This window comes from Cataglyphis hispanica, chromosome 16 (assembly GCF_021464435.1).
Source record: "Cataglyphis hispanica isolate Lineage 1 chromosome 16, ULB_Chis1_1.0, whole genome shotgun sequence".
Taxonomy (NCBI): Eukaryota; Metazoa; Arthropoda; class Insecta; order Hymenoptera; family Formicidae; genus Cataglyphis; species Cataglyphis hispanica.
This window is the reverse complement of record NC_065969.1, coordinates 5,353,691-5,369,695: the sequence shown is the minus strand read 5'-3', so window position 1 is coordinate 5,369,695 and position 16,005 is coordinate 5,353,691. Positions and strand designations below refer to the sequence as shown.

General features: G+C 35.8%; 1 protein-coding gene across 3 annotated transcripts in view; it reads right to left on the bottom strand.

The window, feature by feature from the left end:
• The window catches only part of LOC126855646 (uncharacterized), a 103,235-nt gene that overhangs the window by 11,698 nt on the left and 75,532 nt on the right, over nucleotides 1–16,005 (bottom strand). For all 3 annotated transcript variants that reach the window (XM_050603456.1, XM_050603458.1, XM_050603457.1), the window contains 2 exons: nucleotides 13,995–14,075; nucleotides 3,090–3,420 (listed from right to left, as the gene is read on the bottom strand). In XM_050603456.1, the coding sequence (XP_050459413.1) occupies nucleotides 3,090–3,420; nucleotides 13,995–14,075 (412 nt within the window). The remainder of the gene's footprint in view (nucleotides 1–3,089; nucleotides 3,421–13,994; nucleotides 14,076–16,005) is intronic.

Genomic DNA, 16,005 nt, shown 5'->3' with positions numbered 1-16,005 from the left:
TAGCAAATTTGTCCGAGTCTAAGAGCGTATATAAATTACGAGAGGTGCTGTAATATATTTACGCAATAAATCATTTACTATCGCGATATTAATCATTCCCTACACACAATAAATCTTTCAAGATATTTCCCGTTCATTGGATTTAAGAAAGAATATCACGGGATATTTTAAAAAAGATAAAATTAAAATAAATTTAATTTATCTAGATTTACCTCATCTTTAATTATTTTTAAAATATATAAATTATCCGCAGAATATAAATTGTACAATTATGTAAATTTAATTCTGTTAGAATTTATAAATTATCTAAAAAATGTGACTAATGAAAGGATTATCTAGAATAAAATGTATGTCTGCCATTTTTTTCAAAAGCGCGAAAAATTTAACGAAAATATCCCAAGAAGAACAGATGAATAATGTTACGTTATTAAAGTTTACAGTTATAAATAAGAAGGAGGATTTAAGTACGAGCTACAAAGTTTTTTTTGCTTTATTCTCCACGACGATCTACCACGAGGAGATACGAAGGTATGCTGTACCATGTTCGACAACTTTAATTACTTTTACTCTTTGATTATATGAGAAGAAAAGGGACTCGACCAAGTTGCGTAGTCCTAATTAACAATAGATTTTATCAGATATCTCGTGAAATTCCCACATCACCAAATGTAGTTGAAATTTCTCGGATGAGAGATATATGGTTTATCGCAATTTTTCTCGACTTCTTTCTCGCCAAGAGTTCTCAGGAAGCCTCCGCAACAGCACTTTTCTTTATATCGGTTTATCACGTGCGCTCCATTTACCTTCCGGCGACTTAACTTTTTAAGATCTATCTCCTGTATCATTCGCTCTTTTTACATTCCTCTTTCCGAAATATTTCTCTTTTCTGTTTTACACAAGTTTTATAAAAAAATATAGAGTTTATGATAAAGTTTCACTGATACATTGAAGATACTTGAAATATTACATGCAAGCGCGAGTGTAAATATAATAAATTTTTTTTTATATGAAAAGGTTAGCGATTTCAATATTATATTATAGCGAACGAGATGCAAAAAACGGTGTAAAAATTCAACGTTATGCAAAAACTTGATCCATAATCAAGAGGAATTTACCGTAACGGAGCTTCATATCCTCTCCAAAGATTCTCTCAAAACAACTTTCCAAATACTTCTTACGCGCTCTTCTCCGCACCTGCATATTTTTTTTTTTTTTTTTTCGTTTTTTTTATCGGATTATAAACCTCGAAATAGAGGAAAAGTGTTTACAAGAGGTTCGCTCGAGCTTACCGATTACCGACAGAAGCTGCCACTCGTTCGATAGTGGAACTTAAGTAGTTACGCAGATAAATCTCCTTTACATTAAAGTTCTCGATTCACTCAAGTCCCTCGAGATCGGTGTACAAACTGATCGTCGAGAAGGACGCTCTTGTCCTTAACCCGTGAAGTGTTTCATTGAACTGACTGTCAAAAATTATTCTCGAACATTATTTCTGTCAAACAATAGTTTTTTTATAAATAATAATTTTAGAGAATCTCTTCTTTATCTCACCTTTCTTGAAAATACATAATCAGAAAAAAAACGGCATGTACACAAAGGAAAGATTCGCGATAATTGGACTGTATCGTAAACATTGTCATCGAGTCTTTAAAAAGTCTTACCCGTATATTTTCTTTAAAAGTTTTCCTTCGGACGTAGGATACACAAACCAAGGTTTTCGCTCAAATATTTGTCCGGTTTTTAACAGAATCGTTCCCTTAACAGAGATTCATATACTCCTAGATCTGTAATCTTTCTCGAAATTTTTCATGAAAAACCGCGTTGTATTTTATCCCAAATAGCACTCACTTATTAACAAATATATTGGATCATATTAACTTAACGCGGAACAAACACATTTTTCTTTTATTTGTCGTAATAAATGAAAGGCGCACGAGTGAGAATGTATTAAAGCATTTATTTATCTTTGAAACTGGATATATGTATAAAAATATTTATTTTTTATTTTATTCACAAAAGAATTTGATTTCAATATTTTTTATTTTAACATTTTTCTCACTCCAATAGTTTTAAAACTATCCTATATCAATATTTGTTGGTTTTATCTTTTCCATAAACTCGTTTTGTTTCATAACATAAAAATTTGTTTTGTTTCACATTGATTAAAACTGTTACTTTTTAACTTATATTCTTCTGCTTCTCTGACAAAAAAAAAAGATATAGCAGATTCGAAGAACCGTTTATTGAAAAATAGCAGCAAAGCATGCGTGTAAATTATATTTTGGAACAATAAGATTGTAAATCTTTCGTCCTTTAACGGAGATCCAGGCATGCAAGAGAGGCTTTCTTTTTCGAATAAAATATCGAATCGGTGTTTTCGCGAAATATCTCTGTACCTTCTTTCCTTCTCATTCATATTTCCGCTTTATCCTCGATAAAACTTTAAACATAATCGAGAAAGTATTTCGTCCACAGCAATTGTATCTCTACACTCTTATTGAGTCAATTCTATCCTCACTTTTTTGCACACCTTTTTCTCTCTTTCTTGTTTCCTTTTTCCTCTGGCTTTGTTCTCTTGATAAGAGAAGTATCTGGTCGATGTAAATTTTTTTCAGAGGGAAGAAGGACGTTGATAGAAATCCAATCATAAGATAAAACAAGTTCGTAACTCTACTAACTAGATATCAAGGTAGAAATAAAAATATCCTCATTTGAAATTAAAAGTAATAAAACAAAAGCATATCTTGATGATCTTGAATATGCATGAATTCCCCTCTCTTTAACTACAAAGTTCATATTTTCAAATGCAATCTTTTCTCGCAAATGTATTACTGTTATCACAAATAACACGAATAAGCCAACTATAAGCAATAAAAGAGAATTGTGATGTATCTATATTTTTTATCTTCAATCAACATCCTATACAATGTTTTATCTGTAAATGTTTTAAATAAGTTTTGATATCGTTATTGATTTTTTTCAACGAGTTTGCCTCGATAAAAAACGGCAGAGAAGTTCGTTAAGATCAAATCGATTTGGACGAATTTATTCATTAGGAAAAAGTGTAGAAAAAAAAAAAAACGACTCACCTGAAAGATGGTGACCTTCTTTAGCACCGAGAGGTTCACGTGCAATGCCAGCTCGGTCTTGAGCTTATCCGGGAGCAGACCGAGAGCGGTGTTGATGTCACCTCCGCCTTGTATCCTGCCGCGTGACCAGCTATAGTCGTACCACCTGAGCACCCGACGTTTCATACCGCCCGGCACCTTATGATGCCTCATATAAGTCTTGGCGCCGTCCAAGAGCCTCTCGAACTCGAGACGGTTCGCGTTCCTGTTGGTGATGACATTGCCGACCTGGCCAACGATGGTCGCGAATATGAAGACGCCGATCAAGTAGCTGACTATCGTGAAGACGTACCTGCGAATCAGGAAGGAAGAGAGCCGATCAGTGCGAGAGGGATGTGATCAGTGTCCTCCGTTCATGGACGAGCGGCCCCCGCCGGAGCCTTCCTCCTCTTTCTCTCTTTTATTTGCTCCCTTCTCTCTTACTTGTCTCTTCCTCTCGCGTTCGTTCCTCTCTTTCGACGCATACATATCTCGTGCATCCCTCTCTTTCACTCTCTCTCCTTCGTGCATTCTCTGTTTTTCTCTCTGTACGCACATCGATACATGTATACGCACATACACACACACACACACACACACACACACACACACACACACGAATTTTTACTGACTCGCTCTCTTGTACTCTCCGTTTGATCTTCACTGATTTGAAAACGGAAAGAGTAAAACGTGCGTACTTTAAATTCGCCTACAGAGTCAATCTGTAATTATCATTCTGATCGAGATTGATTGCTGAATCGATGAATAATCGAGCGTCATTTCAGATCGTTAAAATTTCTTGATTGTCAGTGCCTTAACGAACTCGGAACTTGGGATTCACTGATGCAATTTGTAAGCAACGTATGCAAATCAAGCGTTTAAACATTCTAAACTATCTAATATACGCTTGGAAATTATTGTATTATATTGACATTTCAGAAATGTTGCAATCGGATTCTTTTTTGATTCTTATAAAATCTATAGATCATCTATCAATTATATTTTAAATTAATATTTTAAATTTGTTAAAGTAAATTTATATTTTTTATAGCACGGATTTTTCAGTATTATATCTTATTATCATTAGTTTTCAAGCAATTCACGATTGAAAATATAATATAATTTAGCAAACTATGCTTTGCGAGAAAAATTAATTTGCATGAAAATTAAATTCTTTACACAATTTCAAATGTAATAGAATTTTAACAGAAAAAAAAAATTACTTTAATAATTACGTGATTAAAAAAAACATTCAATGGTTTTGAAATATCCTATATTTTCTATTCTAATGGAACCGACCCCTTTCTGACTGATATATGCTCGGTCATGCCACAATCGAGAGCTCTGCCTCTTTGCCCTGTTCGTCTACATTTCATGATTCCTCTAAAGGTACTCTTTCCGCTTTTTGTGTATCGACACAACTGATATTTATATACACACACACACACACAAAAGCACATCCATATATATATACATACACATACATAGAAAGATATTTTGTTCGATTTCCATTGACAGCCTCAAACCGACTCGATACATTTTCTAAGAAAAACATTCTTCCGCCCTCTTTCCTTCTGTCCCTTCCGGCGCGAAATTCTCGTGCTTCCGATGACCTCGAACTTTCCCCTTTCAGAATTTCTCTCATATGTTCATCTCCCGTGACGGCCTCACCCTACCTCTCGAGCCCATCAACTCGTGTCTGCTCCAGAGATAGGCGATGTTATCGATTAATGGAGACTTTATTTTTTCAACCCCATCGATTAATTTCAAATATAATAATTAAATTAAAATACTTTACAACAAAGAAATAATCGATCATAAGTAATCGTTAATTTTTTTTTTTCAATTTTGATCGTTACTTCTTTTTATTTATGTCATCGCTCGTGTCTTTCGCTTCTCTCTTGGAGTAGTTTTACTTTTGTCCTTTCAAATACTGCGGTTTTAACTCTTGTCGGTCAATTAGACGTTAAAATATTTAGTTATTTAATTGTTTAATAATTCAGAATAGGGCATTGCAAACAGGAATAGAAAAGGAAGTTCTCTCTATGCTACCTTCTACATAATCTCCCGTGCACACAAATGTGGTGAACTCGGCGAACTCAAAGGGTCAAACGGAAGTCGCGATCTGGAACCCTGTAGGCTATAGGTCATCGTCGAACCGAGGAAATTCAGTTTGCGATTCGCTCGACGTATTCGAGATAACGTGAGATCAAATTTGACCCAGGCTAAAATGAGATTCTCTGCTGATCGTTCTCTCGTCGTCTAGAGAGCTCTACAAATCGATCTTCCACGGCACTCCTCGCGCGAATTCGTGTTTTCTTCGGGTTCCTACTTGCCTGATCATTAAGCTATCTTATAGAGCCGTTACAGAGCCGAGGAAATGTTGGGGGAGTAAGACGAATAAACGTGCCCGGAATCGACGGCGTTAAAAACTGCGCGAATTTCACGAAGCAATTTTTGCGTCTCGCGTCAAGATATGTTTTGTGAATTATTTCTCAGAGAGATTTCTACTCTCATGCATATGTAATGGTACAGATTGATTATTTTATGTGTGAAATAAATCATCAAAAAAATTTTTTTTAACGAAGAGAAAATATATTTTATATTCTTCTGCAATAACGTATCAATTTTTGTAAAATTTATATTTCAAAACTTTCTTTGCGTGCGTTCGATAATTTATTTTCATCGATATAGCACTTATTTTTTATATTCTACATGTCGAGAAAATATTTAGCTCTGCAGTACGATAATTTTTACAATTTAAATTACATTTATCGAAAAGATAAGCACATACATATACGAATGCCGCTTATAAACTTGTCTCGCGAAATTTGCCCCGCAATTTTCCAACTACTTGCGTTTGTGTGCCAATGTACGATATTATGAACTTTATCCTTCTCATCGTATTCTAATTAGCGCGACCCATTGCAAATTTTAAAAGGAAAGAGATCTATCCCCAGCGGCAGCGGCTCTCTGTCCTCCGCAAAGTCGCTTTTACCACAAACACGGTCGTAATCCCCGATATTTTAATCAAGTAGGCAAAGCAATCTCGCCGGCTAAATCGTTCCGCTAAATCGTTCCGCAGAAGAGCGTATTCGAAAGGCGTCTCAGAACGTCTTGAAGAGCTCCTCGCGGTATTCACATCCGAGGAAAGGCGGATTTTAATTCTCGGAAAATTAGCATCGTTCCTCTTTTGCCGATGACAAACCACACGGACCACATCTGTCTTCTTTTAAAATAATTTTCCTTCAATATTAACAATTATATTACTTCGCGAAAAAAAAAATGAAGCATACGAAAGTTGACCAAGTAATTATTAGTATATGAAATGTATCATTAATATCGCGGAATAATAAAAAAGGATATTGCAAAGAAGCTTCTCATTATTCGATACTCCATGAACTCTACTACGTCGAGATATTATTAAATAGCGCTGCATCGATTGAACTTTAGAACACGCCATTGAGACTTTTAAGTCAAGTTTCTCGCATTGAACAATGTGCTCGGGTGCCTACGTTAATAATTAACCTGCTTCTAATAAGTAAGAACGGCAATCTTCGCGCGACGCTAAGTTCGTTTTTCATTGTGTGTCTCCGAACTTATTGACAACGCTCTAAATGCTTGTTCATTATTACAATACTTTAGATATGTTAAAGTACAAGGAAAGAATATATTTAAAAATAAAATTAAAATTATATAAATATAAAATTATTCGAAAAAGGATTAAATGTGTCTTTTTATTCCAGTCCTTGTATTACTTTTCTGTATATTAAACAATATCTAATTAAAAAAGTTTAATTAAATTTAGTTGAAAGATAATTGCTTTTTACTTAAGTATCTCCTATATGTTAAAATATCCATTCTAATTTTAGAATCTGCGTAACTTTATTTGGCACCGTAAATAAAAAAAAGACGAAAGTAAGTATAATTGAAAAAGTTTCGAGCAATTTATACGTCGAACATATAAAACGCATGTATTCGACAGTGCTATTTCAGAGCTTTCTACGTGTTAATTTATAGAGTGAAAAATTCGCGGACGCGATATTAGCCCGGTTATTGTGCCGGTCGATAAGTCGATCACGGGGACGTCGCATCGATGCATAATATTAATGCCAACTCGGTTTGTCATCGCACAAGCCGGAATTACATCGTGACGGATATACGCAATAATTATGCTAAATCGAAGTTTGCTACTTCGCTCTGTGATATTATATCGAATTTCCGTTTTTCGCAACGTTAAGCAACGTCCCGCACGTGCTTATCGAAATCATTACGGATATCGCTCACGAATCATTGCGCCGGATATCGATCTCTCGCACCCATTGATTACATTATCGATTAGATAGCGTCTCGTGATGATAATACCGTAATTAGAATTATGTTTGTACGCGACGTTACTTGTATTTATTCCGATATAAAGCGGCTAAGGAGAATTGACATTATTATTCGCGCGCAATAAATTTCATTACACGCCAACGCCCCGTTTTCTGTCGGCCAGCAATATCCTTCCTCTGGGTTTATTCGGTTTCGAAGAGCAAATTGCTGTCACGGGAAACCATCGTCCGCGGTAACGATATATCGTCCTTTCGCGAGGTACAACCCGAGGAATCGGAGTCGAGGGATAACATTAACGGCTTCGAAGATTGATGTCGACGCGAAATCGGCCAAGATTGTTTCCGCGAGAATCGCTGCGGATATTAAAAAACCATAACGTTCTGCTTGGCCGAGACATGGACAAAATTAATTCAGACAAAATTAATGTGAATTAATATCAACGTCGGTTATATTTTAATGTAATCTTTATTTTTTTTTCCTCTTTACGTTGCCGAGAAATTATTATCTGTGAAGTGCACTATAAAATATCTCATTTTTTTTTTTTTTATAAAATGGATGACGTAGTAGAGTTATATATAGCTTGGAAAGAATATAATTCTTGCGTTTCAGGCGCAAATACAGCCAGCTGCACACTCTGACGGGTGATATATAGGTCAATGGAACTTGGATACACTATATCTGTGCCTCGAGGCGAGAGCGAATGCCAAGTATCATAATGGAAATTTGAAAAAATCACGCAAACAAAAAGTTTGTAAAGTCATATAAATTACGCTTATTGCGGTTTTCAGATTTTTTAAAATCATCTAGCAGTTAAGATTAGACAAATGTTCGCGGTTAAGAAAATGCTCGTAAACTATCATTAACTCAAAGTAAGACAGATTGCTGTGCGTTCTCCCCACATGTAATGGGCAAATTGTATCATATTAATTATTTTATAATAAATGTTATAGAAAAGAAATAAAATAAAATCTGAACATGTAGTTTAAATCGATCAATCAATATCAATATTCAAAGATAAATTAAATAAAAAATTAAATGTAAATAAAAGATGTAAATAAATGTAAATAAAAAATTTACTCATAATACATAATTTTTATATGCTGATTATTGAAATATTCCGGCCATGTGTATGTTAGATTTATCTGTTGTATCAGTGTGCCGACGCGACATGTTAATCGTCAATTCTGATTTTCTTATCGCGCACTATTATTAATGCAAATGATGCAAAAAACGAATAAAACTCGAAAGAGCGCGAAGCCCGAAGCGCAGGGAGAAAAACGAGATAGAACATTCGCGTAGGTATTATTCAAATTAGCCTCGGGTGTGGTTGAATACTGTCGCCGGCTGCGACAGAGACGATTTGTAATACGGGACGGTTGAAATTCTTACTGCGGACGATAGGATATTAAAAAACCGGGTCGTTGTCGCTACGAAACCGAGTGTTTCGTTGACGATACGCCTAGACTTTCCCTCTCTCCTTCCCTCCCTTTTCGGCAATCTCTTAAGGGCTTTTAAGAATATTGAGTTTGAGGCTGAAAATTAAGATGCTCTTGCAAAGTACTCGACGACTTGAACGTTTTGTATGCACTTTGGAAGTCAAACGAACCTCCTTTCGCGAGCCGCGTGTATCACCGTGTAATAATATCTCGATCAATTTAAATTATTTAAATTGATTAAGAGCAGTATAAATAGATCGGCAGTAATACAAGGGGACACGATCAATTTTTTAAATAATCACTTGACACATACTCAATTTTTTTCGTACAAATAAATAAAAAATCAATCAACTGAAAATACCTCAATTCTATCAGAATTGTCGCGAAAATACCTTTATTGGTTTTAATGGTCGCGATAAATGGTCATAAGATGATTGGCACTTTCGTGCTCGCTTTCGCGAAATTAAATATCGGCTATGTTTTACGAACGATATTTTTGCATTTAATGCGCTAAGTCGAGTGCCGTATAAATTTTCCCGTCCTCGCACGCCACAAATCATCGATACAGCGTGGCTTAAATGTATATATATATCGTGCGGATTAGCGGCGATACCACTTCGCGGTTTGCGGTCCACGGGCTCGTACGTCCGCATAGAGTGTGAACAGCGGGTGTCCTTTTTACCGAAATAAGTAAGGATGTCACAGGAAGAAACACTATACGAGGCACATTAGAGAATTTGATCTCTTTATGGAAGAAAAACTGACTATTTTTATTTCCATATTATATTTTTTTTCTATCGAAAAAGTTATGATATCGAGAAACAGCATTAAAAATTTTTTTATCTTTTATATATATATATATATAAAAAAAAAAATGATATAAATATATTTTGAATACCTTTTTTACATATATCTTTTCATTTTTTTGTTATCAAAAAGAAAGCTTGGCATAAAAGGAATATATTGCAAAACATTGAAGAAAAGTTGATTCGTACTTAAAAAACTATCGTAAACAATTTTTAGAAAATTGTATAAAAAGATAAAAATAAGTAATATTGTCAGATTATCTTACTGTAAACCAAATAATACTCAACAGTTTATGCTATCGTGAAGTTAATCGATAAATATTAGCAATAATTTAGGGCGTAAATTGTATTTCTTGCATTCAATTAGAATAAAACTAAATAGATAGTATCGTTTATATTGAGCACGTATTTTTACTGTTAAGTAAAGAATTGATAAACCTCTCAATATTTTTATATTCGCATCTCTGTAACGGAAATGGATAGGCGGAACTTAACAATATTTGCAAATATTGCGTGGGTATTTACAGTAATATTTCAAACTCGTCTGACGCAATTCGCCTACGCTCGACATTTGGCATCAAAAAATAACTCATCATGAAAATATTACATCCTGATGGATTGCGGTGTCCGTTCCGATCAACGCCGGAGATACGATATCCTTCCGCATGGATATCGCTGCCCGCATCATTGATTCCGTTTATCGGAAAAAAAACAGATGTTGTCAAACAATGTTGAGAAATGAATATAATCTGTTACATGTGTATGTGGAACTTTAAACCTTAAGGATCTATAATCCTTCTATAAGACAACGTGTGTGTAATGTGAATAAAGTATAATGAGATACAGCTGGCTCTCTCTTTAATCACAATGTACTAGTGAATATATAGAGTGTCAGAATAATTTCGAAACATGCCGTGAGAGATGTCCTTCGGAGACACGCTTCGAGAAGATAGACGTATCCTCGGAAGCCTCGGAACTTGAGGTTTCGTATCTATGAAGGAAGTTATACGCCAATCGTAATGCTATTGTCATTCGACAATTCCACTGCCTTTACTGAACGCGACTATTGTTACGCGATAACCACCAGCAGATTGACGAACAAAGAGTAATTAACTGCAATGTGACTGCCTATTTAGGATGAACTAGTGGTCATCGTATTCACGGGGATGAATAATAGCCGATACGCTTTGATTTGTCGCCTGCGGCCGAGGAAATTATTGACTGACAAATTTCTAACTTTGAGATCTCTGTCGCTCATCTCGCTCGATTTTTTCTTCCCAAATTACTCGAATAAATATAAAATATATCTTTTATATTTTATATATATATATATAATATATCTCTATAATATATATTTTTCTTTATTTTTTTATTTAAAACTTATTCGCATATTCCGATTTTATGTTATGATTAAATTGTAATTTATTTTATTTATAATTTTATTGGTTTTTTTTTTCAATAAATATTTTATTTATGTGATTTATTACTGCTTTATCTAATAATACGATGTAAAGTACACCTATGTAAGCGCACTACGATCTTTTATGATGCGCCGCGGGACTGCAGAAAGTCTCGATTTACCGTTGAATTCCAACACGGATCTACCATTTGTCATCTCGCGGCTTATGGCTGCTCATTACACGTCGTTCGCGCGATTTTTTACAGACGATTTCGCGACGAGCTCATCATATTATTAGGTCCGTCTTATCATTTTTTTTTGCCTCCTCTCTATCCCCCGCATATCCTTTCTCGGCCTCTTCTCGATAAAATATCTCGACGATGACTCATCGATCACTTTGAGTCCGTCGTGAGTTACAGAGAGACGTTTTCCGACTACATGTCGTCTCATCGTGCCGACACTTACTCGCTGACAGTGATATAAAGTATTTTTATGTAAGTATCATATAACTTTCTTGCTAGAGCACATTTTCAAATAAATCTGCGATGTATCTTAAAAATATCTAAATTCTAAATGTCATTTATTTTCTCGATTAGCAGCTTTTATGAAAACAATTTTTTTTTTTTGTAACACAATTTTACTTTGGATGTTATATTTTTCTTACAGCTTATACATCTATCAATGTGATGTTAGTTTCTCTCCAGATTTTAGCAAATGTATTCATAATTAAATAAAATATATTTTGTCCTAAATATCTGCTTAGACATAGATATTCGATTAATTAATTTTTTGAGTTTATGTAATTTTTGAAGATCACGTGAAGAAGTTTAGGAAAAGCTATATCATAAGAATACGTAATCAGCCTATTCAATGGCTCTAAAGCCTAATATTTTAAATATGGATATCTCGTGTCTCGTGTCTCTCCATTTAAATCCCCAGGAGACTTGGATGACCCGATTGAAAGACCCCCCCAGGAGGTTGAATAACTCGGGTACCTTGGGCACGCTAAGCCCGTGCTCGCTACTGTGAAAATTATAGATACTGAAAAAAAGCAAAGTTGCTTTTATATCAAAAAGCCGCGAGCCCGTTTTTCATCACGTATCTTTTTTACGATGACATCCATCTGTCGACGGCTTTACTACTCGAATAAAAAGATAATTTGGAGTAAGAACCGATTCCGCGCATACAGAATTTCATTTTATCGTCAAAGAGCTCGCGAATCGTGAATACTCCTCTCATCGATTTGCCGGCATGCACGCGCGTATCCCGTGATACACGCGACGCATAAATTACACCCTCGCACGACTACACTGGCCCCGGTCGATAACCCAGTGGTGGAACGCAATATCGTTACGAAACAAACGTCTCTTCGGTGCCGTTTTCTTCTCCTTTTCATATAAACTCCCTTCCTCACTCACGATATTCACTCGAGATATTCCGTGAATTCACGCTAAGCGCGTGAAAAGAATATTCTCGCATTCACATATTGCGAGTAAGAAGATGTGTGTTGCTTCCGTAGACGGTTTATATTTGCATGATCTAACTGTGAAGATGTAAAGAATTTACATGTACGTGATTTATAATGATTTTTAGATGAATTAGAAAAAGAATGATATATGTAATGATGAGAAAAAATGTATTCAAAATATTCGATATAAATTATTTAAATTAATTATTTCAGTCTGAAAACAATAATAATGGCATTGAGATAATGCTGTAATCAAACAGAGCTGGAAAGCTATAAAAATCATGATATAAAAGTAACGGTGAATCCATACATTGCAAATAATAACAAAAATTACAATTCGCGCATGCCGATAAATTGCATATAAAGTAATTTTTTTCACATAATTATATGTACGACGCGTCCCATATGATCGTATAATCAATGTGGATTTATCATTATTTTCTGGCTATCCATGCGAATAATTATTTGTCCATATATCTGCAAGGGAGCGGCAAAAAATAATGATGTTTGCAAGATGAATGCCGCTCCAATTAGTTATTATCGCGCAATATTCGAGTTCCTCCGAATGCTCGGAACAAGATTTCAGACAGTGAAAATTTCGCCTATCCTCGCTGCTCTTGTAAAGATCTGCGTTTGTAAATGGAGCTCAAAATCAAGCACACTGTTAGCTTTTCTAATTGCGTGACGTAGATTTCGCGATATAAATTTATCCGTGTAATAGTAACGTGGTGTTCGTGCAGTCGAGCGGGTAAAATTCATTACACCGCGAGATAATATTCCGGCGAGACGCAGTCGCGCTGAGTGGCACTTTAATATTATTCTACCGGTAAAATTAAATCGCGCGATTTACATCGGGTGCCGTTGTAACGGTGGCAGCCCGTTTCCCAACGACCTTCCTATCATTTTTTAAACGAACATCTCCTCCGTCGCGACATAATGTCGTAAATGAAGAGTCCGCTTTGCCTCCTCTCTCCGTGACATTCGCTTTCATTCTCTCCCTGGCAAAATTCTATCGCGCTAAGATGACTTGCCCTTTAAGCTTAAAGTCTCAATAGGATCCGAAAATATTTTTGGGAATCGTTTTATAAAATGGAGCGATTTTTATAATAACAAAAATCCTGTGTAGATCTATTTTTTTCGATCAATTTATAAGAAATTTTTGAGAAATACGAGATAGGATTTCATCTCGTTTCACGCTCTTTTCCCCGTTCCTATCTTTTCCTTTTCTCACTTTCCCCCTCATCCCTCTTTCTTTCTCACCTGCAGCATTTGCCCTCATTGCATTCTCATTTACTCTCTACTATACACCCTCTGTCATTCTGATTTCCATTCTTACACGCTTTCTCTCCCGTCTTTCTCTCTTTCGTTCGCTCTCTTTTCCTTTCTCTTTCCGTTCTCTTATCGTTTTTTTTTTTTTTTTTATTCTGGAAACGATACAGATACCCTCCGTTATGCTTGAACTGCAGAAGCCGGGACAGTCGGCCGCGACGAGCGAGGCTCCGGGGATTGCCGCCCGCTACGACTCTGCCAACACAATAACAACAAGGCCGCTTCACGAGTCTAATTCCTAAGCATCTAAGTTCACTAGAGACCAAACTTAAGAGACAATGGAATCGCCGGCATTGCGTGAAAAATTTGCGCGCGCTTCAAACGCTATCAGGAAGATAAAAGTTAATTGAATAAATGCATAAATGCAGGTCGCTCGAATAGCACAATCGTTCGAAGTATCTAAGGCCTCCCTTCCATCAGATACGTGTCCGTATTTTTATTCGATTAATGCCGAAGGAAAAAAAAATGCAAAGCTACATTTTCTGTCACTTTCCGGATGAGCGATAATTTTATGAACCCTGTATACAGATTTAACGATGGTCTAACGATGCGACCGTGACCCACGTGCACGCGCGGCATCTGTCATCGTCCGATGACGTTACACTCGGAAATCGGCGATGCGTGGGCGATGCATTCAATGCGACTCGGAATTTGATTGAGAGAAATCTGATTGAGCGCCGGCGGTGACGACAGTGTAACGAGACGATTTAGCCGATCAATCGATTTCGCCGCGAGACCTCGTTTCTATTTATCTCGCCATACCTCACGTGAAATAATACGCTTAAATACGTAGCGATCGCAACGGTGCATGTAACGTAAGTCCGAACACACATTCCATGTCGCGTATCCCGCGTGACAGCATTTAACAGAACGCTTCGATCGATCGATTTAACGCCGACATTAGTCGACAATTAATTCGTATAAGTTAATACGCGATACATTATCGATTATACCGGCGACATTAAATTACCAGCGACATTATTACTGAAACGTGTCTCTCGTAAACGTATATTAGCGCTAGTATTAGACTCGTAGCGCAGGAAAATGCGAGCGTTACATCATTGGAAATTCTACGATAGCAGAGAATTCCCCCGGATATCAATCCTGAATTGTAGATTGCATATTCGCAAGCGGATCGTTTTCATAAAATTCAACAGAAAGAGATGTTCTAGAAAATTAAAAATTTGCGAGAAATTTTTCATCTTTTATTTGATCACCTCTGCAAGTTTATCTCCATAATAATCCATAATAATATATGGTCTTCGAATATTTGTAAATATGTAACGGTGAGAAATTAAAGCGCAAAGTCGATTCTCGAGTTTAAAATACATAAATCTAGATATATAATTAATTCTTTCTTCAAATAATTTTATCGCCAATTCTACAGATTTATACTTAAGAAATTACTGCCGCAGACTGATATTATGTAACGAATGACTGTACAACGACAGTCGAATATTTACGTAAATACCTTATTTGCATTAAAATGGAAGAGAATTTGAATCCGCGAAAAATGGCACGACGGCACTCATTTTGCTTGCGACGTACGTTGTTATGAGACACATTGCAATAATAATATACTTCTTGCGATGAACATAGCGCTCTCCCGAATATACAAGCGAACTTACCGTAACCGGAAACGGGAAGTGAATAATTATCAACCTAATGTTCTCTCGCGGCTAATTCCTCGTCAATATCAAAATATTTGTGGGAGCATCGATTTATAACGTTCATCGAAATCAGAGCAAATATAATACGCATCTGCTGTTCGCTTATACAGAGAAAATTCACGCGAATATTGTGCAAAATCTCGGGAATTAGACATTAACGTCAACAATTTTTTTTATTTCAATATTTAAAGCAACATCATGACATTCTTAATAACTCAAGTATATCTTTATCATCGAACGTAATCTCTTAATTATATATCACAATGATTGTTCATTTTCGAGTATTTTTCTTCGGATATATTTAACAAAAAAAAAATTTTTTCTTTATCTTATCATTTAAGATCCACTCGTGAAAATGTTTCTAGTAACGCTCTTACAAACGACTTCTAAACGCGCGGATGGCTCGCGTGATAGATTGCGAGATGCATGCACGAATCCAAAGATGAATGTTGTAA